This window comes from Betta splendens, chromosome 11 (genome assembly GCF_900634795.4).
Source record: "Betta splendens chromosome 11, fBetSpl5.4, whole genome shotgun sequence".
In the NCBI taxonomy this organism is placed as follows: Eukaryota; Metazoa; Chordata; class Actinopteri; order Anabantiformes; family Osphronemidae; genus Betta; species Betta splendens.
Genome location: NC_040891.2, coordinates 12073405 through 12096554, shown reverse-complemented (window position 1 = coordinate 12096554; position 23150 = coordinate 12073405). Strand labels below are relative to the sequence as shown.

At 51.7% G+C, this 23150-nt stretch overlaps 1 protein-coding gene across 7 annotated transcripts in view; it reads right to left on the bottom strand.

Moving 5' to 3' along the window:
• rbms3 (RNA binding motif, single stranded interacting protein) overlaps positions 1 to 23150 on the bottom strand; it is a 172569-nt gene that overhangs the window by 5603 nt on the left and 143816 nt on the right. For 6 of the 7 annotated variants that reach the window (XM_029167425.3, XM_029167421.3, XM_055512686.1 and 3 more), the window contains 7 exons: positions 21903 to 22009; positions 17881 to 17924; positions 16633 to 16729; positions 13563 to 13613; positions 6343 to 6453; positions 1307 to 1396; positions 164 to 288 (listed from right to left, as the gene is read on the bottom strand). In XM_029167425.3, the coding sequence (XP_029023258.1) occupies positions 164 to 288; positions 1307 to 1396; positions 6343 to 6453; positions 13563 to 13613; positions 16633 to 16729; positions 17881 to 17924; positions 21903 to 22009 (625 nt within the window). Of the gene's footprint in view, positions 1 to 159; positions 289 to 1306; positions 1397 to 6342; positions 6454 to 13562; positions 13614 to 16632; positions 16730 to 17880; positions 17925 to 21902; positions 22010 to 23150 lie in introns of those variants that run through there. The other variant, XM_055512687.1, reaches the window with a different exon arrangement.

Below are 23150 nucleotides of genomic sequence, written 5' to 3'. Positions count from 1 at the left end.
GGGTCAGAGGAGGAGAGAGTGAGAAACCTGTGTAGCTGAATGACAGAGCAGAGATGCTCTATGTTTGTTACTCAGTTACAGGAGTAGGCGTTAATGTAAATGTCTCTCCAAAGCCTTGAAGTTGGTAAATTCTCATTTGCAGCTTGTTTACTCCGTGACTTACTTGGACTGGTATGAGTAAGCAGACACATGATCAGCGGAACCGTCCACCTGGATCTGTTGCTGCTGCCCAGTCACGTCCTGTGATGAGGGAGCCACTGTCTGGGGGGAGGCGTCCGTCACCACACCCTGAGGACACAAGGACTACTTTAACCGGAGCAAACACACAAACACGTCCCACTTTATGCAGCCACAGTAGTAGACGCACATGCAATAGAAACGCGTGTGTGATTAAACGCCCGCTGTCTATTAGAGATGAAACCCGTTTGCTGTGAGTCCGCCTCCGCCTCAGCCTTTAACGCGCTCCCCGGCACTGACAGCTCCATCGTCCAGTCGTCTCCATCACCTTTAACGAGCTCTCACGGACGCCGCGTCCTGCCCGTGCATCATTGGCGCTGACGCCGGTAAGAGGCGCCGTGGGCTACTCCACAACTACATCTGCTTTTTTCCTTTTCTTTTTTCACTCCTCCGTGAGTTAGCTGGCAACTACGGGAGGCGGGGGAGCGACTAATGAGTGTGTCAGGGGGAGCTGTCATTGTCTGTGGCTGGTGGGCTAACCACACATCCGTGGCTGACGGATGCGTGTGCTCCAGGTAGCGAGCAGCCCCAGCTGGCCGTGGGGCGAGCGAGCGAGAGAGAGAGAGAGAGAGAGAGAGAGGCCCCGCCGGCACTGTGTCTCACTTCAGCTCCTGTCATCTGATACACGACTGATAGTCCATCTGAATACGAGCGCGCTGTCAGCCGCCAGACAGCCGGCCTGCTCTCGTCAGCGGCCGCCCGCCCGTCCCGCTCTGCGCGGCCATCATTTCTCAGGCTGGACGGCCCGAACCCGCCGGCGGCTCCGACAGCCGCCGCGCGGGTGACAAAGTCGCCGCCGCACTTCAAGCGTCTTTCCCAAATACTATAAAACTTCTGACTCGTCCTGCTGGGCTTGCAGTTTTCACCCTTGTTATTTGCTGGCGGTGCGCGGCCATTTGTTCGGGGAGAATGGGAGCCCGCTTCAAATGGAATCCGTCTGTTTAATGACGGTGTTGGCCCGCTGATGTGGTGCGCGCGCGTGCGAGAGCGGGCTGTCAGCACTGCTGATGTCCTCCGCTGGGCAAACATCAGTGCTGGGACGATCGCTGGGTGTGTGTGCGGGTCTTACTTCCACAGGGACGGCTGTTGGAGGCACAGGAGTGTACTGGGGAATGTAGGTCCCTTGCATAGGTGCTGCCGCAGCTGCAGCAGTCATGTACTGAAATGCAAACACAGGACACACACACGTTAGGACTCACACATGCACTTCCAAGAAATAATCCCCTCGTTGAGTGCAATTGTTCTAGAAACCGCCAGGACGGGAGCCTGCTGTCCCCGCGTCGTCCTTTGGAGGGCGCTAAAGGAATATGTGTGCTCAGCAGAGCAGAGCAGAGCAGAGCAGAGCGGAGGATGACAGAGGAGGAGGAGGAGAAAGAGATGTCCTGCTGCTCCTCCAAGACTTCACAGGCAGGCAAATGCACCCGGCCACAGCTGAGAGGGAGATGAAAAACACAAAACAGGCTGAAGGGAATGAAAGGAGAGAGAGGGAGCGAGGGGAAAGGAGGAAGCGGGAGGTCTCTTGCCTGTGGCCTATATTCCTTTAGTCATGGCTGCCCCGGCTTTTAACAGGGTGCTCGCTCACTCCGTGATGGCCATTTTACAGATCTGACACAGGTTCTGTTACATGACAGCCACGGGGCTTTCACATGCAATATGAATGAGGACATGGCACTTTGGGCGGCTCTGGGACTCGCTGTCAATGCAGCGGGGGTGTGTTTGCCTGATTTTCCAGCGTGTTGTGTGTGTGTGTGTGTGTGTATGTGTGTGTGTGTGTGTGTGTGTGTGTGTGGTATTTAATTAGCGTGTGCAGAGGAGACGTTATCTGTCCGTCCGACTGCGCCTGTGTTCGCGTGTGCAGCTGCGCACATGCGTGTCTGCGTCTGTGTGACAAAGACAAAGAGGCCTGCAACGATAATGCAGCAGTTCAGCAACCGACAGATGTGATCTCAGATAAAAGCCACCAGGCTGCCTCCATCCTCGCTCTCCTGCTGCTTTTCCGGAGAAGGGAAAAGGGAAAAAAAAAAGCGGAAGTAGAATGGGTTTCTTTCTTGGCCTCTCCCAGTGTTCCTGCTGGTGCTGAGGAGCAGGCGGCGGTTCTGCATGCGGTGGGAGGCAGTAATGGAGGGCCGTGGAGCCGCTTCTTGGCCGTGGGCCCGGCAGTGCTGGTGAAGTGTCATTACCGGCAGCGTCGCTAATGGATCGGGTACGGCTCCACCGCTCAGCGCTAATGAGAGCAGCTAAAGGCCACGGACATGGGTGATTAACTCCCCCACCGTCGCCGCGCGCGGCCGGGAGGACGCCCCCGGATGGATGCTAGCGATGATGCTAGCGATGATGCTAGCGACGATGCTGGCGATGATGCTAGCGATGATGCTAGCGCGGCGGCACTAGGGCGGCGCGTGCTGATTTGAGGTCACTCAGGATGGGGTGAGGCCGTATATCCAGACTTCCTGACACATTACCACATTACCTCTCTGTGTCACCCCTGCCTCCCTCACCTTCCTGTCACCCCCCCCCTCAACCTGCTATCGTCTAAAAGGGCCTATCAGATTGTTGAAGTGACCTTCTCCCTGGTGAATTGAAAGCATGCATACCAATTTTCCTGGGGACTTTTTGTCTTCACCACGGCTTCCCATTAACTTATTCAGCCGACTCACCTGTGAGGGCTGCATGAAAGCAAATGAAGGGAAGAACTCGATAATTAGCGATATCAAAATCTCCCTGTCAAAAGGGAGAATGTCCATTTGAAATGCTATATTTCTCTGCAGGACCACACAAGGAATTTAAATTAGATTTAACAAGAAAATTTAATAAGATAAGATTTTTTTTCCTCTACCATAACCATTAGTTAACCTATTTAATGTGGCAGGTTGAGCAGGGCACATTCTGCAGTTGCTGCTGAGGCGAGTCAGAGGGATGTCAAGCCTGGCGACTGTGAATAGTGTTGCTATGGTGATAAAGATGATTTTTGTCCAATTTCAACTCTTAATACTTCCCTGTCCATAGTCAGGGGACAGGTTCGGGTAATATAAAGCATCCCTAATTGGCAATAAATGGTGTTTTACTCTCGCAGCCGCGCACACAATGGGTGCACTTGTACGCGCGCACGCGGCGCCGCCCCGAAGCAGATGGCGCGCGCGTATGTTTGATGAACGGGAGGCCGAATAGCTCCTTAATGAGGGTGGTGTGAGTCGACTGCTTAAGTCTCTTCCCCGCCATCACTCTCCGTGACACGCACCTATAGTAACTACTGTATAAAGTCACGCCGCAATGCAGCAGCGCCGGGACGGGGAGCCCGGCACTCGGTTGCCACGGCGGCGTGAAGTATAAGACAGAACAATTTATGTCTGGAGGGGGGGGGGGGGATCAAAGTGATGGGGCAGTTTACTTCCTGCAATCAGTTTTCCACATCAGGAACTTCTTGAACTGGTAGAATGCGGCACAGGCCGTGGGCATATTAATGCTGCCATAAATCACCCACTCCACCGGCTGCCGCTCAGGCTCCACGTCTTATCTCCCCCTCCTTGTTGACATGCATCTCTGTCGCGCTACACGCGAGGCGGAGGATAACAGTTGGTCAAGGCGAGAGCGTCCAGCTACTCAGCGCCGGTTATTAATGGCAGGGCAGCGCAGAGATGGGCTCTGATGACTATTGATCTTCGGTGTGGCGCTCGACACAATGGGAACGATTGGAGGCTCACACCGGCGGCGATGAATCACGGCTCTGAGGCACTTCAGCGTGAAACGTGGAGGACTTTCCATCTGGGCTCCGCAGCTCTGTAAACACTGTGCCTGAGGAAACCTACATGTACAGGATAAGTTCCTTTAAATTACATTTATACACGTTGGTATCAAGTACCTAGCTGTATGTAAATTTAGGATTATAATATTTGATATTTCAGTATTATGAGTAGTATGAGGTCGTTAATCTCCCTAAAAAGTCTCAGCTGAATCTAAATGAACCGTAAACAGTTGATACTAAGTGCTCTGTGGTTCTAGAAGTCACCTGGGTGTGAAACCTGTTACTGCTTGAACTCATACGTCGTCATGGGTGAGTAAAGGTTAAATATAGAGAGCAGCGTTATGAAAACGCGGCATAACATGTTCCCCGTCGAAAACCAAGGGAAAAGCCCGGATAATAGAGGAAAGCGCTTCACACAGATCTGTCTGCCGGGGACACTGGAGCTGTCAATCACCGCTGTCACCATGACAACAGAGACCTGGCTTCTACGCGCTATGACAGAAAGAGGATGGAGAACACAGAGCGAAGGTCACCTCTTGTCATGTCAAACACTGTGTCGCTCGCACACGAGCGCGGGCGGCGACGCGCCGAAAATGACGAACGGCATCTACACGTGCACAGTAACTAACAGGCAGAGGCGAATGCGCCGCATGACAGATAGACTCCCGTTAAGTGGAGGGAGCTGTGAGATAGTAAATAAATCAGTAACCCAGCAATATGCACCAAAGACGGCAAAATAAATCAGCGCGGGGCACGGATGGCATGTTTATGCGCGCCATCCATAAACAGGGAGCTTGAGGTTCTTCAGCATTCTGTAATAAAGTTGTCCAGGACAGACAGAAACCGAAGAGCTGGCTGACGGGAGAGGCCGCCCAAAATGGAACGTTTCTGGTGAGGCAGCTGGATTCCAGAGCCGTGACCGTCGCCCGGCACCGATCCACGTTTCCCCGTTTATACGAGGTGAGACTTTTCCTGACGCTCCGGCCTCCGCGCGCGCTCTTCTCGGAAAGCTCCCGGCGGCCGCACCCGCACCCGCGCTGCAGCCTGGGCGGACCGGGAACATTCGCTTCCCGTCCCGGAGAGAGGGGGGCGACCGCAGCCGCGCACAAACAGCCGGGGTTCCGGGGCGCGGTGCGTCCCGCGGCGCCCGCAGCCGTTGTTGACTTTGGAGACGCCGCTCGCGGCAGGTGCTCGTCTGCGGCGCGAGCGGCGCGTGCAACCGACACAACTCCGTGCGTCAGGTCCGGTTACGAGCCCCGGTTCCCAGCGCTCCCTTTAACGGGCGCAGTGACAGAGATCTCACATCTGGCTCCGGAGTCGGCTGCGTAGGGAGCGCGTCTCGTTTCCCGCAGATGATGGAGTGTGGCATTGGTGCGCGGAGCGGTTATGCTACACAGCACATCGCCTGAGGAAAGCTAAGCAGGCGGAAAGGGGCGACGCGGGGAGAGTAAAGCAGAAATGAAAAACCCACTTTCTCCTACAGTACGAGCCGTCAGACATCAGAGGCCATCAGCGTAGATTAGCCTGCCTCTAATCCGGGCTGTTAGCACAGCTGGGGCAGATTAGCTAGCGGCATTCCAACATGGCGTCACCGCCGCTGACAGCTCACCTGGTACCTGTACAATGCGTTACTGTTTAATCACACGCAGATCAGAGGCGGTGCCGGTGGAAGGCCCTGCGCTCGCCTGCCCCGGGGCAGCAGACGGGGGGCAGGAAGTCGGGCTTCAGAGCCGTGTGACACATCTAAGTCGGCCTGATCCTGGAACGGGGGGAGTTCCTGGTTTAAGGGGTGGAATAAGGAGGCTGATAGATCTTACGCGGGATCTGGAGAGCGACGGAGACGGAGAGAGTGAGAAAGCAAGAAGGAGGAGACGGCGAAAGTGAAGAAGGCTGGAGAACAGAGGGCCCCGTCACACGGCTAAGCTTCACAGGAAATCCCTGTAATGTGGAAGATCAGGGAGGAAATGTGCTCTCTGGATGTCTGGCAGCGAGCGCACGCGGCGCAAAACAAATGATACGGCAGATCTGTGGCGGAGCACATGTGGCGACGGCCTCAGAACGCTCGGCTTTGTTTCTGAACCAAATGAGGAATGTTCCCAAAGATAAAAGGCCTCCACTTGGTCCCTAAATGTTGTGCAGACGACACTTCTATCTAATTATTTTCTGAGCTTGAGGAGAGGATGCAGACCTTTACATGTGATAGAAAGAACAACACCAGGGCAGCTACTGGCAGACGCACAACTGCACCACAATGACGTGATTAGATAATGTGAGGAAACCTCTTCACTGAAAAATGCTTAAAGAAATTAGCCAAGGCGGCTGCACATCTGGATTATGGCCCTGACCCAGATGTGCGTACTCACACTTCCTGTAGTGCCCAGGGACAGATGGTTCATCTGCTGGGTGAGAGGGCCCATCATGCTGGCAGGCTGCATGGACATAGTGTGGTCCATGGCTGGCGTGATCACTGCACCCTGGTGGTGGGAGGACAAAGGTCGGGACAAGGTGAGAGATGGAGGAAGGATGAGGAGGAGGCTCCAATCAGCGTCCACAATGCACAACTACAGTACAGCGGTGGATCTTGCATTGTGACTGTGAAATTAAACAGATGTGTTAAAATATCGACATGAGAACGGCTTAAAGGGGAGACAGGACATTTGGGTTAGGGAATATGAGCGGGAGGCAGAGAAGGAGAGCGAGTGTGGTCAGGTAAAGGTGACACCGGGATAATCCAGTCTGAGCAGAAGGGAACAGTGACTGAGCACTGGGACATTTTCAGGATCGATACAATACTTTGCTCCATCAAACTGCTCAATATCTGATGCTGATGTATCAGGAATCCAGGTTTGTGGAGCTTATTGATTGCTGGGAGAGGATGCTTCCTGGGCCTGCCACTCACTCGCTCTCTCGCTCGCTCGCCCACTCGCCCGACCGCCTCCCCTCCTGCCGTGTTTTCCCTAACGGGCGGATGGGAACGCTACAAGCTTCCTTTTCACGGTGCAGTGGAACATGAGGGAAAGTGATGAAACCATTGTTGCTCTTTCATCCCTTGTCATGATAGCTCCATTTCCCCAGCACTGAAGCCCCGGGAGGACGGCGTTCAGAACCAGGCCCTCTTCCTCATCTCGCCTTGCTTCGTGTTTTATTTTCCACACTTTGTGTCTATGTGAGCCTGAGTCACAGTGTGCGGCAGACTGTCAGCGTGTGTGTGTGTGCGTGTTTGTTTGCCGGCGTGTCCGTGCGTGTGCGCTCCCCACCGGTGCCTCTGTGTGGGCCTATTGGAGAACAAACTGTGCAGACACAGCCTGTCAGAATCGCTCTGCTTGTCTACTCCCTGCATTCACAACACAGTCATCTAACTCCCCCCCCCCCCCCTCCCCTCGCTCTCCCTCTCGCTATGCAGGCTTCATGTGATCCTTTCCCGGAGTTACACCTCCACATAAAAGGGCCCAGTTCCAGGTGCACGAGGTCATAAACTGTGGCCTCAAGGTGTTTACTAAGCGAATATTTCTGCACGATTAAATTAAAACACGCCGCATAAACAAATTATTTACAGATTAGTAGTCACTAAATATTTACACTCTATTGCGCAGGTACCTGTGTCATTGTGACACAACCCACGTCAGCGTCACCTGCTGAGGGTGGAGGTCAAACCCTGCTGACGGAGGCGCCCACTCTGAAACGCGGGCTAAAGATAATATTTTGCACGTTTGCACAGATTCTGTGCAGCTTTGCATCAGCACAGAGGAACATTCACTCGACGCATAATGTCTTTAATGGTCATCTGAGGTTTAGAGGCCATGTGACATTAGTTATAGGGCTTTAGACAGTTTCTTACAGTTCATAGACTCCTAATCTAAATCCATAGGAAGTGAACTGAAAACTGGTTAAATTTCCCTTTAAAGGATCAAGTAAATGTCCTGAATAAAAATACTTTTGCACATCAGCCCTTCTCATTATTATATAATTATAACATATTAGAATTTTATCACCGCTGGGTTAATATGTAAGTGTAATGTATTTTCATATAGCTAGTGGATAAAAGCTGTTTTATATGCTGTAAGCTGCTTTATTTATACATTTTATGAACAGATCACAGACTTCACCTGGAAACTGAAACGGCTAAATAACTATTAAATAAGCTGTCAAATAAACGTAGTGCGCTACAAAGTCCTTCCCTGTTAAACAAGCGCAAAATGAAAATACTTCCATTCCCCGGCTGACTGTGACAGACGAAAACAGAACAGGTGACACGGAAGGAGGGAGACAGAGGGGGAGGATGGAGGAGGGAGAGAGGCGATGGAGGTCACGGGGAAGAGGAGGACGGACGGGAGGGAGGGGGAGACAAAGAACGATGGAGGGAGAGGAGGACGGACGGGAGGAGAAAGAGGAGCAGCAGGAGCTGGGGGCTACCTGTTACTGATTCAGGCTCTGACAATGCCTTTATAATGGGAAAGGGAGAGCAACGGAAAGGCTTAATTCACAGACGTGTCAGGGAGAGTTAAGCCGATTTGTGATTTCGATTTTCTGTGTTTGTGAGACTGAGTGTCTGTGAGAGAGAGAGAGGGGGACAGAGGGAGCGGCAGCGTTTCCGTGAGTCTGTCCATCATCGGACCATAGACGGAAAATGAGAAAGCGGCAACCGGTAGACAATATATGTTTTTGATTTGCCCTCTGCGGGTGAGAGAACGCCACATAATGGAGGCTGCAGATGTATCCGTTACAAAGCTATGCACATTTGCTGCCGCGCGTTTCTGTGAAAAACCCATCTCGCTTAAGATGCTATTGATCCCGTCCCAGACGGGAGACAGATGATATCGGGCTCCTGGCTGTTAAATATGTTGATATACGCTCAACGACCCCGGACAATTTACAGTAAAGAAGAAATCTTGTAAAAATCTTACTACCAGCGCTGTTTTTAACGACTGCTCATTACAAGGAAATATTGATGCTGCGGCTGATGGAGTGCTGATCGCTATCAGCTGATATCCATTACCCGCTTCTGAAACAACAAATAGCTGAAGCAGGGAGGTTTAAACCACCTGACTCATTACGGCTACAGCGTCTGGACGACGTGTCGCAGGCTGTTAGAGGACAATCACACCCGGTCGTACACAGATTCAAGGAGCAGGAGCATTAAAGTCAAATGCATTATTAGATTACTAATATTTGTGAGGCATTTAAGGGCTTATTTTAAAAGAAAAAAAAGACTAATTGTAAAGAGGAGACAGACCTACAGGGAAAGAGAGAATCATTAATGTGGAAATGAAGGCGCTACGGGGCCAACGCGGACGTCAACAGATTAACACTGACCTCTGGCAAAGAGGCTTATCTGCCGCGCATGTCTTTGTCCTCCGCAGCGAGATGCAAACGAGCGCGGCGACGGATCGGCCTCCGTCCACTCATTGATTCATCAGAAACGTCCCGGAGGGTTCGCGTGGAGTCACAATGAAAAGGAACGTGGACGAGGGGCCGGCGGCTGCGGTTGCAGGTGGGAACGGGGACGCGCCGCTAAGTGGCCGCGATTGAGACGACTCATTCCGGCGCCGTTAAGAGCTAAACAGGTGATTCTGACTAAGAAAACAGCAGCGTGTCCTCCGGGAGGAGACGCTGCGCTTGGACGGATCTGCAGCGCACGTGTGTGAGCGGATAAAGCCGCTCGATGAAGCATGTAACCGTATTTGTCATGTCTTCACGGGAGGTCCGTTCCTCCCCGCGCTGGAACCGGGCCTGTTTATCAGCCGCTCTCTGACTGACATTTGTAGACAAACGGATCATTTCTCACACGAGGATTTCTCCCTTTGCCAAAACAAAAATAGAAGGAGGAGATTGTAAATCCAATTAAAAAACTCACTGAGCTAATAAAGCCTGTCCAGCTAAGCTTAAGAGCATTTGTTTTAAAATGTGCCACTATTTTTATTTTTTTATTTTTTGCCACTATTGCAGAATTTTTTTGAGGCGATATCCAAAAGCTTAAGCTAAAAATGCAGCTGCTCAATCTCCCTGTCAGTCACCCTGTGGCACTGCAACAATATCTCTCTCATACGAACCAAACCTTAACCCCGAACAGATGATTTTCTTTTCTGTTTTTTTTTTTTTTTTTTGCTGGAACTGGCACAGTTGTGTTCAGCAAAGGCAGCGGGAACGAGGAAGAGGGAGACACGGAGGAATGACGGGGGAAAGAGGCAGAGGACGGGACCGAGCGATGAAAAGAGAGAGAGAGAGAGAGAGAGAGAGAGAGAGAGAGAGCAACTCAAGGACGAGTGGCCCCCGTCTCGAATTCTGCCTCGCCAGTCAAAGCCGTGAGACCATAATGTCCCCCCTCTGAAGCCGCGGAGCGTTTTTAATGTCAAGCGGGGAGATGGGTATCACACAGTGCACCCATTCACCCCCATTCGATGAGGGCAGATAGTTATGGTTCAATTCTGAGGGCCCCGGTGAGCGACTGCTCGGAGTGGGAGCCAGAGAAAACTGGATGGGCGGCAACACAGAGGAATTCGATAATTCACCTCCAGTGTGCGAGGGCCAGTGCGCTCCGGCAAATACGCCCCGCGAGCGCAGGGTTCAGCGCGTGCAGAAGGGGAATAACAGCGAGGCCCAGCAAGTCTCTGGCAGCGGGAAGTGAACTCGAGAGCCCGCGTGCGTCCTCCTAAGAGTGATTGATGACCTGCAGATGAGATGAATTTACATTTGAGATTTGTGTGCGTTTGTGTGTGAGCTGCGTCCGGCATCCCATAAACAGAATTAGGAAACACAGGAGGCGGCGTGAGGACATCACGTTCTGAGTTCAAGGCCAGTTTCGTATGAATGGACTTGGCTGCCGTCATCTATTCAGACGGAAAGCGCGGCTGCCTCCATATTGGCAGGACACGGGCGGCCCCCGTCGCACAACGCTCCGCTGATTTAACACGCAACATGTGGCGGTAGCTGCCAAATTGCAGCACAATCTATCGGCCTTTAATGCTGCGAGGAGCCCCCGAGCTCGTGAAGCCGGCACGCTCGGTTAATTTGATGTGACGCGGTGAGCTGGCGGCAGGCTGTGTGAGCGTTTGTACCGGATATGAACGCGGGTCGTAAAGGCAGACGGATCTGTTAGCGGCGGTGACAGCTGGGCCCCGGTCCTTAGCAGCCATTTGGTGACTGAGAGGCACCAGAACACGAGGAGGACCGGGCCGAGGGGACCGATGCGGCGGCGGCTGCCACCGCGAAGGCGAGGAGCACGCTGCGGCACAGCGCGGACCTGCCAATGGCTCCGAACGGCCCCGCGACATATGGCTGGAAGACGGACGGCCATCAGGCAGCCGTACGGGCAGAGGGCGGAGCGCACATATGGCAACGCACAAAACACACAGCGCACACAAACAGACACGCTCTGGGCTCCGTGTGCCGACAGGCAAAGCCTATTCAAATAAAAGCCTGCACTGGTACAGTCTGGAGGCTGGGAATGGTTGCTCTCACCCCTCACAGGCCGGCAAAAACTACCTGGATTCTGGCCTGCTGCCACCGGATTATATGCTCACCGTCCCACAGCAGGGGGTGGAGGTGAGACTGGTAAGACTGGGTGGTGGGGATGACACGGGTCAGATTGGGTGGTGGGGGTGAGACAGGTCGTACTGGGTGGTGGGGGTGAGACGGGTCAGATCGGGTGGGGGTAAGACGGGTTGGACCGGGTGGTGAGAGTGAGATGGGTCGTACTGGGTGGTGGGGGTGAGACGGGTCGTACTGGGTGGTGGGGGTGAGGCGGGTTAGATCAGGTGGGGGTGAGACGGGTCGTACTGGGTGGTGGGGGTGAGACGGGTCGTACTGGGCGGTGGGGGTGAGACAGGTCGTACTGGGCGATGGGGGGGAGGCGGGTTAGATCAGGTGGGGGTGAGACGGGTTGTACTGGGTGGTGGGAGTGAGACAGGTCAGATCGGGTGGGGGTGAGACGGGTCGTACTGGGTGGTGGGGGTGACACGGGTCCGATTGGGTGGGGGTGAGATGGGTTGGACCAGGCGGTGGGGGTGAGACAGGTCGTACTGGGTGGTGGGAGTGAAATGGGTCGTACTGGGTGGTGGGGGTGAGACGGGTTAGATCAGGTGGGGGTGAGACGGGTCGTACTGGGCAGTGGGGGTGAGGCGGGTTAGATCAGGTGGGGGTGAGACGGGTCGTAAACGGCCACAGCAGGGAACCATTCAGCCAGTGGAGCATCGGAGTTCAGGGTTTCTGACTCACGGCGGTGCATTCACTGTTAAGAAGCGCCTGAGGCCAACAGGGTTTTACTGAAGGCAGCAGCTCCAGTTCATGGGGATATGTCATATTTTTGCTATTTGTTCACTTCTGGTTTCATATGTTCCAAACTTTATGCCCCCAGCGTCCTGGGTCATAAATCCCGATCAGACGATGCTAAAGTACATATTCACCTGCATGAATATTCATTAGGGCTTTTATTCTAAAGATTTAAATTATGCTGCAGCGTGACTCATTACAGTAACTTACTTTTACTGTTAACCTCGGGTGCTATTTCTTTTTAAAGATAAAATAACTCACTGCATCTATTATGTACCGTGACACACTTCACGTGTGAAACGCTCAAGTGCTCTCCTCCCGCCGCGCTGAATTAGACGTTATCGAGCACATTTCTGTCTGCGATGCAGCGAATCTGCTTCACGGTTGTAAAGAATCAAATACGCCCTTGACTTGTTCCCAGTCTCATTGACTGAATGAACTGGGAGTATAAAAAAAAGAAACAGCGCTGATGGTGCTTCAGGCGGCCAGAAAAAGCCTGCAGCAAAAAAGCCTTTGGCAGAAAAAGCAACAAAACAAGAACACTTACATTAGCGAGATCAATTAAAGTTCAGGCGGACAACACGTTACTTAACTAATGCTTTGTGCTTCAACAGCACAAAGGCAATTCTGGGATGTTTCAAGCAGGTACAAGAGAATGACTATGAATCTAAACCTTAATAAATAGCTGATGCTCATCCAGCTGGTGTTAAATATACTCTGCTTGAAATTTCTACTGTACCTCACTATTGTGTTATTGCTGGGGAAAGCCTAACATATATATATATATATATATATATATATATATATATATATACTTTTTTTTTTCTGTCTGCTGTCTGGCCTGGTAACCCGGAGCAACAGTCTACAGCCCGTCTGCGCCGCGGTCCGAACGATGGCAAACTGTTTCCTGGCAAAAAACAAACGGACACTTTTAAATTCCGACCCTCCCCCAAAAATAAAACTGAATGTGTTTGTATTCCTAAGAGCGGTGGAAACATGGATATCAGACTGGGATAATGCGCTTTTATAGCGCTCAATTTAGAAACTGCAGCGCATAAGTGGCGTAATCATGCGGCTGCTGGAGGATTTTCATGTGGCACCGTAATATCATGCGCATGTATTTGCAATTGAGCTGGTTTAACATTTGACCGGCAACAGAAGAAGAACGTGTCTCGAGCGGTTTTCCACACAGAACATATTTTTTCTGTTCAGTCACATTGCTCAAAATATGAAGTAGTAGTTTTATCCCTATAAACCTTCAGCTGGGGAGCAAGAGAGAAGCTGAGCTAGTGCAGGTGAGCGCTCGAGTACTTACTGTAGGTTGCATAACATATTGTTGATGAGGCATCCATGACGTACTCTGGACCTGAGGGGAAACACACGACATGTAAAACTGGTGGTCCGATTCAAGGAGCATCACATGCAGCAGCAAGCGCTGCGCAAATAGTCCCAATATGTTCAAATACTCTGCAGGAGTCGGCAGGTTTTAAGCGATTGCGCTGGTTCTAAAGCACCAAAATGGCTGAACTTTACACAGATTAAGTTGTGCCAAAGAATTACAAAAAAGACTTTGAGAGACTGGAAGCAGCAAATCCCCCTCCTGCCTTCTCATTACTGCCAACAGTGTGACTTGTGCAGAGAGCCCATAAATTAGGTTCCTTCCCTACAATAGTAATAATATTAATGCCAGACCCGGCTCGTGTGCAAAACGCGTTGATAGGTTATGAAAATTCTAGGGAGAGACCAGCGGAGAGGACCGGCAGAATCCAAGAGGGATTATTTTATCCGCAAATAAAAGGAATTTCACAGCAGCGGACGGAGGAGAAGCGGCAGATGAGCCGCGCACAGACGCGTATATTTGCAAACGCGGACGGATGGTGAAACAGTGACAGCGGCGGAGACGGCGACGTGGAGGCTGGAGGAAACGGAGCAAACACAGCGCCGCGGCGTCCTGGAGAGAGGACGGGGACAGCTTGCGGCAGGCAAACACGCAGGCTGGCCGCTGATCCTCGTAAAATGATTAGATTAAACAAAGGCAAACACGCCGTAATCTGCTAAAGGAGCAATCAATCCCCGGAGCCAACCCAAACGCGTGATTTGGATCCGCACCTAAATAAACTTCATATTCCACAACATGGAGCCAAATCGCTTTGTTTATACATGCTAATATTTTCTCTCCCCAGCTGAGCAGGACAGCAGATAGACACGGAAAAGGCTTATCTTTAATCACTTATCTGGAGCCTTTGCTAAGTGAGGTACTGTATGAGCGGCCGCATCTAGTTCTAAAGCACTGCTTTTTTATTAAAGGCGTCATATTTGCTTCATGTTCCTCGCCTGCGTCCTGTTTGGCTTCTCCACAAATGTCCATCAGACCCGTAACTTCCCCTTTTCCTCCACAATATCGGATTTAAGGGAAAAGGAGAGGAGTGGTTTTGTTTTCTACCAGAAATCGCTGCTGAAGGATGACGGACACTGAAAAAGCAGCACATTAATTGTGTTCTGCCACATTACGGGAGCAAAGCCTGGATAAAAATCGGATCCAGGACCACATGAGAAAGTGATCCACAATCAGATTTGGTTTGTTTGAAGCCAGACTTGAATAAAATCTATTAATCTAGTTCAACAAAAACATGTATATGAGGAATATGGAGCTGTACTGAAAATATCTCAGCCAATCGCTATAAAGTTTAACAGGATGAGGTGGCGAGCGGGTGTCAAACCCGCGGTCAGTAGGTGGACTGCGCTGTGAGTGAGGAGCCCGGCGGCCGCGGTGCGGCGCCGCCTCGCTCTGGCCGAACTTCACAGCTTGTGTTAGCGTTTAAAACAGCCTGTCAGAAAACGGGCCAAAAACGCGCGCCGTCGGCCAGTTGGCGCCGCGTCCAAGCAGACGCACGTAGCACCAACGAAGCGGGCCGCGGCCCGGCCAACGAAGCGGGCCGCGGCCCGGCCGGCTGGCGGCGCGGGCTGGGACCTCGCGAGCGTTCTGGCTCCGACCGCCTCCTGTCATATGGATCATCAAAGCGGCCGCTTCCAGGACACAAAGCCAATTACCGCTCAGGCCCATGAGCCAGGCAGGCGGGTGCCAGCGCTGCTGTCGGTGCGGCTCGTTTGCAGATCTGATAAATCAGCGCCTTCAAAATAGAAGCTGGCAACATAAACATAACAGGAGGAATGACACAGAGACTTATTCCTGCGCACCCTGAGACTTTCATCACAAAGGCGACGGCTTCCGCCATGAAAGGGAGGATTTCGTCCTGTGCGGCTGCGACGTCGCCTCCGTCCCTTTCTCTCTGCCTCTTTGTGCTTGAACAGAAGATGAAGGACTCACCTTCCCGCCGTGACCGGCTGAAGGGCAATATTACAGGAAGCGGCGGCAGAGCTGCCCGATATTGAAACTGTGAGGATTAATATTCCTCAAAAGCCCGGCCATTGTTTTTGATAAATCAATTTGGGAAGCCTTCCGAGAGGGGATTAGAGACACGCCCCGGCCCAGTCCCCCCCCCCCCCCTCCTCCACTGCAGGTGCTGGAGCAGAGTTTTAATCAAGTGCACCTCAAAGACGGGGACGGCAACCTTCAGCCGCACCCTCCTCCTCCCCCGCCGCCACCCGTGCCCTCGCTCTCCTCACCCGCGCTCCCCTTCCCGCTACATCCATTCCACTTCCCTCCTGTCTCCCCTTCATCTGCCCCCCCCATCCTCATGCATCTGTCTGGTGGAGCTGATGCTAAATGATAGTGTCTGACGGAGAGGGCACAGTGACGGCGCCTCTCCACGCTCTGATCTCTGGGAGGGGAGGGGAGGGGAGGGTGGGGGGTAATATGCGCGGCGACGGGAAGCGGCTAGCGCTCCCGACATCCCGCGCAGCCAATTTCCACGTTCCTGTTCTGCTGTGTTTCATTACGGCGCAGATCAGAGCCGCGAGGAGCGCGGGGCTACACTTTTGGGAAAGGACGCGATCGTATCGAAGTTAGTAAAAACCCGACTAAAACGACGACGAGGATGAGGGAGCTGGAGGTCGGAAAAGTGGGAGGGAGGGAAGTGTTTGTTTTGGAGACGCTTTCATTGTTGATGGGTGATTTTCTTGTTTCTACCCCGTCAGCCTTCTCTTATAATCCCTTTTTTGTTGCTTGTTTTCTGACGCCTGTTGTGCTCGCCGCCTACGAAACAGATGTCATCGAGCACAGCTGGAGCAGCGAAGACACGATGAGAGAGGAAGAGAAGAACCTCACGCTGTGCAGCAAGCACACACACACACACACACACACACAGAAACACACACACACACACACACACACACACACACACACACACACACACACACACACACACACACACACACACACACACGCACACACACTTGTACATACGCGCATACATATGGCCCACCTGATATGTGGAAACGGGGGAAGCAGCGATGAAGGGCGTGATGGAGGTCTGTGCGATCAAGCGGTTGTTGGCGATGCTGTAAGGCGAGGAGTAGAACCTAAGAGGCGCGAGAGACAGGAATAATTCACGTTATCATATTGACAGAACATTCTATTACCTGCCTGTAAAGTGATAAGATCAGTGTCTGTTCTGCGTTAGTTTAATAGAGAAATACATCTTCTAACAGGAACACACACACACACACACACACACACACACACACACACACACACACACACACACACACACACACACACACACACACACACACACCTGGCTTGATGTCCCTATACATAAATGACATTTTGCACGCTACAGCATCTTAATCCTATTTTGTAGTTAATTAAACTCATCCATATATAAAGTTGCTATATGTTACATTGTAGCTGTGTTATACATTTATAAGAGGGGGATCATTTGCATTTCAATCACACCTTAAATCCCCTAATTAATCTGCACCTGGATTTTGATCTATTTCCACTTGAAAATGATAATTAAATTGGCTTCTAGCTCCTTTCTCTCAGCTAGCTGCTTCACCATATTCGTCATCACGGTAATGGAGATTTAAGTTGAATACTTTTCCATCGTCTGCTCTTCTCTTCACTTTATTTACCTATTTCTGGAACACGATCGTCAGGCCAAACGCCAAGGGGAAAATATTGCGTTTGAATCACTCCTTTCCTAGCGGGTCTGTTGCTTAATAGGGACATAAGTGGGATTATTATTTGGAACATTTGCTGCAAAGCAGGCGTTTACGTGGCGGGCTGCGTGCTCTGAGGGATGCTACTCATCCAGTTCTATGGTTGGGACCGACTCCGGCATTCGGGGAGATAAGTAGTTTAGGAAGAGGGAGTGAGAAGTTTCCCGTGAACGGCTGAGGCCAGAGAGGAGCGACTGGGCTCTCCTTCCTGTCTCAGTACTGCAGGGAAAAATAAAACATGCTTCCAGGTGATTTATCTCCACAACGACACGCACGCACACACACACACACACACACACACACACACACACACACGAAACACACAAGAGCTCACTCAGCTCTCCCATCCCAGTGAAAAACGATACGTGAAGTCTATATAGATTTCCTTAATCAAACAGTAACAAAGTGCAGACACTACATTCATCTTTATGTATGACAGTGGTATTGACTGTGGGCCTGGGAGCCAAGGGTTCATCAGTCGGTGCCAAGTTCTGGAGTTCAGTTCTTACCCGTTCTGCATTGCAGCGGGATCGTATGTTAACGCCATGCCAGTCTGGAAGAGAACGCGACAAACACACGGGATTAATGTCCAAAATCAAGATATCACAGCAAACGAAAGCAAAGTTCCTACTATTAAGGAAAAATGTTCAGTCCACCTGTTAGCTGAGCGCTAACAGCTGACCTTTGACACGATATGGTGACCTGATCAGGATTGGCTGCAAGTACACCCCTCACCTCTAGGTGTCACTACATCTTACACAGAGCCTGTTATTTCCTGACGTTTAACCCTTTCTTCTCCTCTTCCAGCTTCATATTCTGGCAGCAGCAGAACCTCTGGCAAGAATCGTCTCAATTATTCATGCCAGTTGTAATTACGTAGGAGCAAAACCAGGACATTTTCTGTATAGCGTTGCCATAACTACAGCGCTGACAGGTATGATGGTCCACCTGCCCTTCCACGTGTCTGGGAACACCCGACTCTAATGTTGTTATCCACGTAACCTGTTGTACCTGTTTGGTTCTCAGGGAATAACGTGATTGGGACCATTCTTTTTTATGTTGAAAATGAATTAAAAGACAATCCAAATCAACTCATTTCAAATTGGAAAAACTGACAAAGCCAATGTGGGAGAAAGCTTAGTCAATAGGACAAAGTGAATTACCACGGAGGGCGCCGCGTTTTTCATTTCAATCACGTACAATCATGTTTTTATGAATGAGAGGAAATGAAGAAATGCCCTTTGGAGAAAGAGGGAGTGAGCGGAAAGCCGAGTCCTTTGTCTGGTGTGTGTGTGTGTGTGTGTGTGTGTGTGTGTGTGTGTGTGTGAGGCCCCCTCAGAGTCCAGGAGAGAAACCTGTGCACCGCAATCCGTCATCTGCATTCCTGAAGGTTCTCTCCCGGAGGAGAGCTAATCCGATTTCTTTTAACGTGAGGCTGCTGAGGACGGCAGATTTCATCAGCACACACACACACACACACACACACACACACACACACACACACACACACACACACACACACACACACACACACACACACACACACACACACACACACACACACACACACACTCCCTTCTCTCGTCCCTCCCCCTCTCTCTTCATCCTCCTTCTCTTTTCTCCTCCTCCTGCGTTCTTCGGCCCTCACCTTCCTCATCTCTTAATCCCCCCCCCCTCCCATCCTCCTGTGCCACCCTTCTGCCCTTGTCCCTCCAGAGGGCTGCCCACACTGAGCAACACTTCTGAGGGGCTAGTGGCTTAGAGGAGCGGGAGTGGGATCAGTGGGCCCGGTCCAAACCCACGAGCGAGCGGAGGCAGAGACTCAGCGCAGGATAAACAGGTCCTAAACAGGGGCGTGTGGATGTGTGTGGGCCGGTTCAACCTTTGGCTTCAATATGTGCAAGTGCATTTTTAAGAACCGCTTTAAAAGAAGCCGCAGGCTGCGAAGGCCGGACGGAGGCACATGCATCCGTTGCCGTGCTGTTAAGTAGCGTCCCCTTTATTCGAGTGTCTGCACTTGCAGCATCTATAAATGTCCCTTTCTGTGAGACCAGCGCGGGATGGAGAGCGTCTCTCTTCCTGTTTGTGCGCGCTAATAGCGCTGGCAGACACGGACAGCTGTCTGCTGAGGCTGATAACTCCCCGTGAGTGCTGCCCTGGCTCCACGTGCTGATGAATTCCACAGCGGAGCGAGGCCGGTGGCTGGTGACTGATTGCCGATGCGCTCGGCTTTTGGCCGGCGCGCATCGAGCAGGAAGGAAACACACGAGAGAAAGTTTGTGTCTGAACTTGCTCCGAGGCTAAAAAAAACCCTTACAGGTGCCTGTAAACAACGCTGAGTCGGTCCCTGGGAGCCAGGGCTTTTAAAGGACTAACCAAATATGGTCATAATGCTCACAAGAGGAAGTATGATGATTTAATTGAAAACAATATGAATGCAAATTTAAATCATATATATACAGTACAACCCTATAGATACATGTATTTAACACATGCGAGCAGCTGTAAAGACACCTGTGCTGCTCTTATACCTGAAAACTGAGCAAAGCCATTGTGTTTGTGTCCACACACACACACACACACACACACACACACACACACACACACACACACACACACACACACACGGACATCTGTCAGGTTTTCACACGCAGTGGAAAGCCGGATGTTTTTTTCCCCCATCTACACTCATCCCCCTGGAGTCGGTGCCTGAGAAGTGTGACTTTGAAAGTTTTTGTGTGTGTGTAGGAGTGTGCGTCGATGCAAGATAGCGAGAAAGTGAGAGGAGAGAGGTAGAAAGGGAGAGGGAGAGATGGAGAGAAATAAAGGACGAGAGAGGCGAATGAGCACCCATGGCGCTCGTGTGGATGTGTGTGTGTGCGTGTGTGTGTGTGTGTGTGTGTGTGTGTGTGTGTGTGTGTGTGTGTGTGTGTGTGTGTGTGCGTGCGCACGCGCGTGCACACTGACTAATATGTTTGTCAGCATGAGAAAAGGAGAGACGCCACTTTCCATCCTCCCACTTTGGGTAGTTTACAAGAAAACCTGTCATATATTTCTCAATCCTCACCAGCAGCCACCCTGCAGCACTCAACCCCTTGTAACTCCTGACTGATCATGCAACGTGTTCGCTGTCTTTCGCTCGCACACTCTCACTCCCTCCATATGTTGCTGTGGGATCTGGGAAGACTTCAAACACGGGGATGGAGAGACAGAGAGGCAAAGTGGGAAAGAGAGAGATGGAGGAGCAGAGAGAGAGAGATACAGGCAAGCTGAGAAATACACAGATAGAGAGGATGTAAAGAGGGTGAGTAATGGATGATGGGTGAGTGGGTGGGTGGGTGGGGTGGGGGGGGGGGGGGGGGGGGGGGGGGGGGGGTATGGCCTCAGGTCTGATATATGTCCAACCTCCATCAATGGCCACACATGCGGACTTAATGTGGGTCTAGTGCAGGTATATGATGCATCCAGGGCCTATAATGACCTCTGCACTGCTCTGAGTGAATCAATAGAGGCAGATTTCAATGTGGCACCTACTAATAGTCACAGTCTGAACAGGGTGTGAATCTCCTCAGTATCTACTCAGCCTAAACGTTACCCAGCTAATTTACATATATTCTAATACACTTTCTCTCTGACACACAGTTGGTTGAAGTCTGTGGGTTGGTGAGGTAAACATAGCAGCAGGCAGGATTTTCCCCTTCATCCCATCCAGATGCTGGATGTACGGCCGATCCTACATTTTGCTCCGCGCGGAGGCTGTGTGTGGGCCTCAGAGAGGAGGCAGCCATGTGATTTGGGTTAAACACGCCTCAGTGCCTTATAGGTGTCAGGGCTGCTGAACATGTGACGGACAGAACGCACACACAGACACACACACACAGACACACACACACACACACACACACACACACACACACACACACACACACACACACACACACACACACACACACACACACACACACACACACACACACGCAACGCAAACAGCAGCTCTGCCACCCATGTTGACACGCAGATGGCGTGTGTGTGTGTGTGTGTGTGTGTGTGTGTGTGTGTGTGTGTGTGGGCGCGTGCTCTGAAGGACAAACATTTCATCTCCCCTGCTTTGCCGCTTCAGCACAACTGTCATCGGCTCTCCTCTCCTCTCCTCTCTCCTCTATACGGTCCGGGCTGACGCGCCCTTCCCACTATAGCCGCCCGCTAGCCGGCGAAGAGGCTCTAACCTCGTTTCCACCGGTTGCTGATGAATCGGTTACCATGGCGCTGCATCCAATTTCAGGTTTCCCAGCGTTCTGATGTATGGCGGGAATATACGTGTTCGGCGAGGCGTACAGCTTGAGATGCAATTTACATGACAGCGCCTATACATCTGGGAGCGGCGTGATCGATATCTGGGGCATTTTTAACAGCTCCATACATTAGAGTAAATACAAATGACAGGCAGCACTGGTTTACATGCGGCCGGGTCCTCTAGGAGGTCTGTGGGCAGGAGGGCTGTGTTCTGCCAATGCAAACGCCTGACGCTTACCTCGCTCTCTCTGTGCCACGGCCTCCCGTTCTGCGGGTACTTGCTCTGGCTCTGGCGCTTCTTCTGTCCCCCGTCGGCGAATTTGCACAGCAAAGGCTCCGTGGGAGCTGCGGAGAGGGCGAGAAGACGAAGTCACGTTAGCAGGAGCGCATGGAGCCCCCCGGAAGGACACGGGCCTCCGTGAACTGTCGCATTTCTGTGCTTTTCACAATCCCACCGCCCCCCCTCTGTTCTTCCCGCCCCCCCACGGAGCTGCTAGACAAATTCCCAGACCGACGATGTTGGCAGGGCCTCCCCACCCCAGCCCGCGCTGGCAGCCCATGAAAGAGCATCGCAGGGTATTGTTGAAATAATAATCACAGTAATCGCTCTTGTAAATACCTCTGAGATGGTAATGCAGGACCGCTCTGTCAGCCAAAGCTTATTTCTAGAAGGCGTTCCTGTTCCTGACGCATAATCCCTCTGTGTTTTCCTTTAACAGCCATCTTCGCTTTTATTTGAAATTTTATGCCTTTTTCCACTCGGCAAGCGTCAGTACAAGCGTCTCGCTGGGCTTTGTTGTTTGAGCAGAGCCCGTCTTACATTCAACGCCGCTGTTCTGGGAGGGAACACTGGGTTTCCCACCACCAACCAGCAGGACAACATGACATTAAATAGTTCTTATCGATCAAATAAAATAAAAAAAGTGAAAAGCCAGCTGTACAGCGACCTCATCCACTGTAAGCTGGCGCCGTATCAGCAGCCCTTTCTGTGCATAATTGCAAATAAAAGGTTGATGGAAGTGTTGCGATGACCTACGCCGCTGTAAAGATAAGTTCTCAAAGGCCACTTTCTCACACTTGAGCTGCAGGTGAGCAGAAAAAATGGAATTCAGCTGCAGAAATCTGATGAGATAGTGACAGAGAGAGAGAGCGTATCTGAGGACAGACAGGCTCGATGAAGGGCGGCGCTTTTCGCATCTCTGCCCCTCATTCCAGTCGAAATCTGGTTAAAACAAGACTTCGTGATAAACTGAGCTGTGAGATGAGATATCAAAATTAAACAGCGTGCTGGAGAAGCAGGGGAGAGACTCGCCCGCTCCATGGGGGGCCGCACGGTTCAGCCGCAGTCCACCACGCTGGGCCAGCAGCTCGTCCAAACACTGGCCTGCACCTGCGGCTCGGGAGGGACCCGACAGCTCCCCTGTCATCGCATTCGCATTACAGGCCTGGCAGCTCGTGACACGGCCCCTCTGTGAGGACGCAGGTC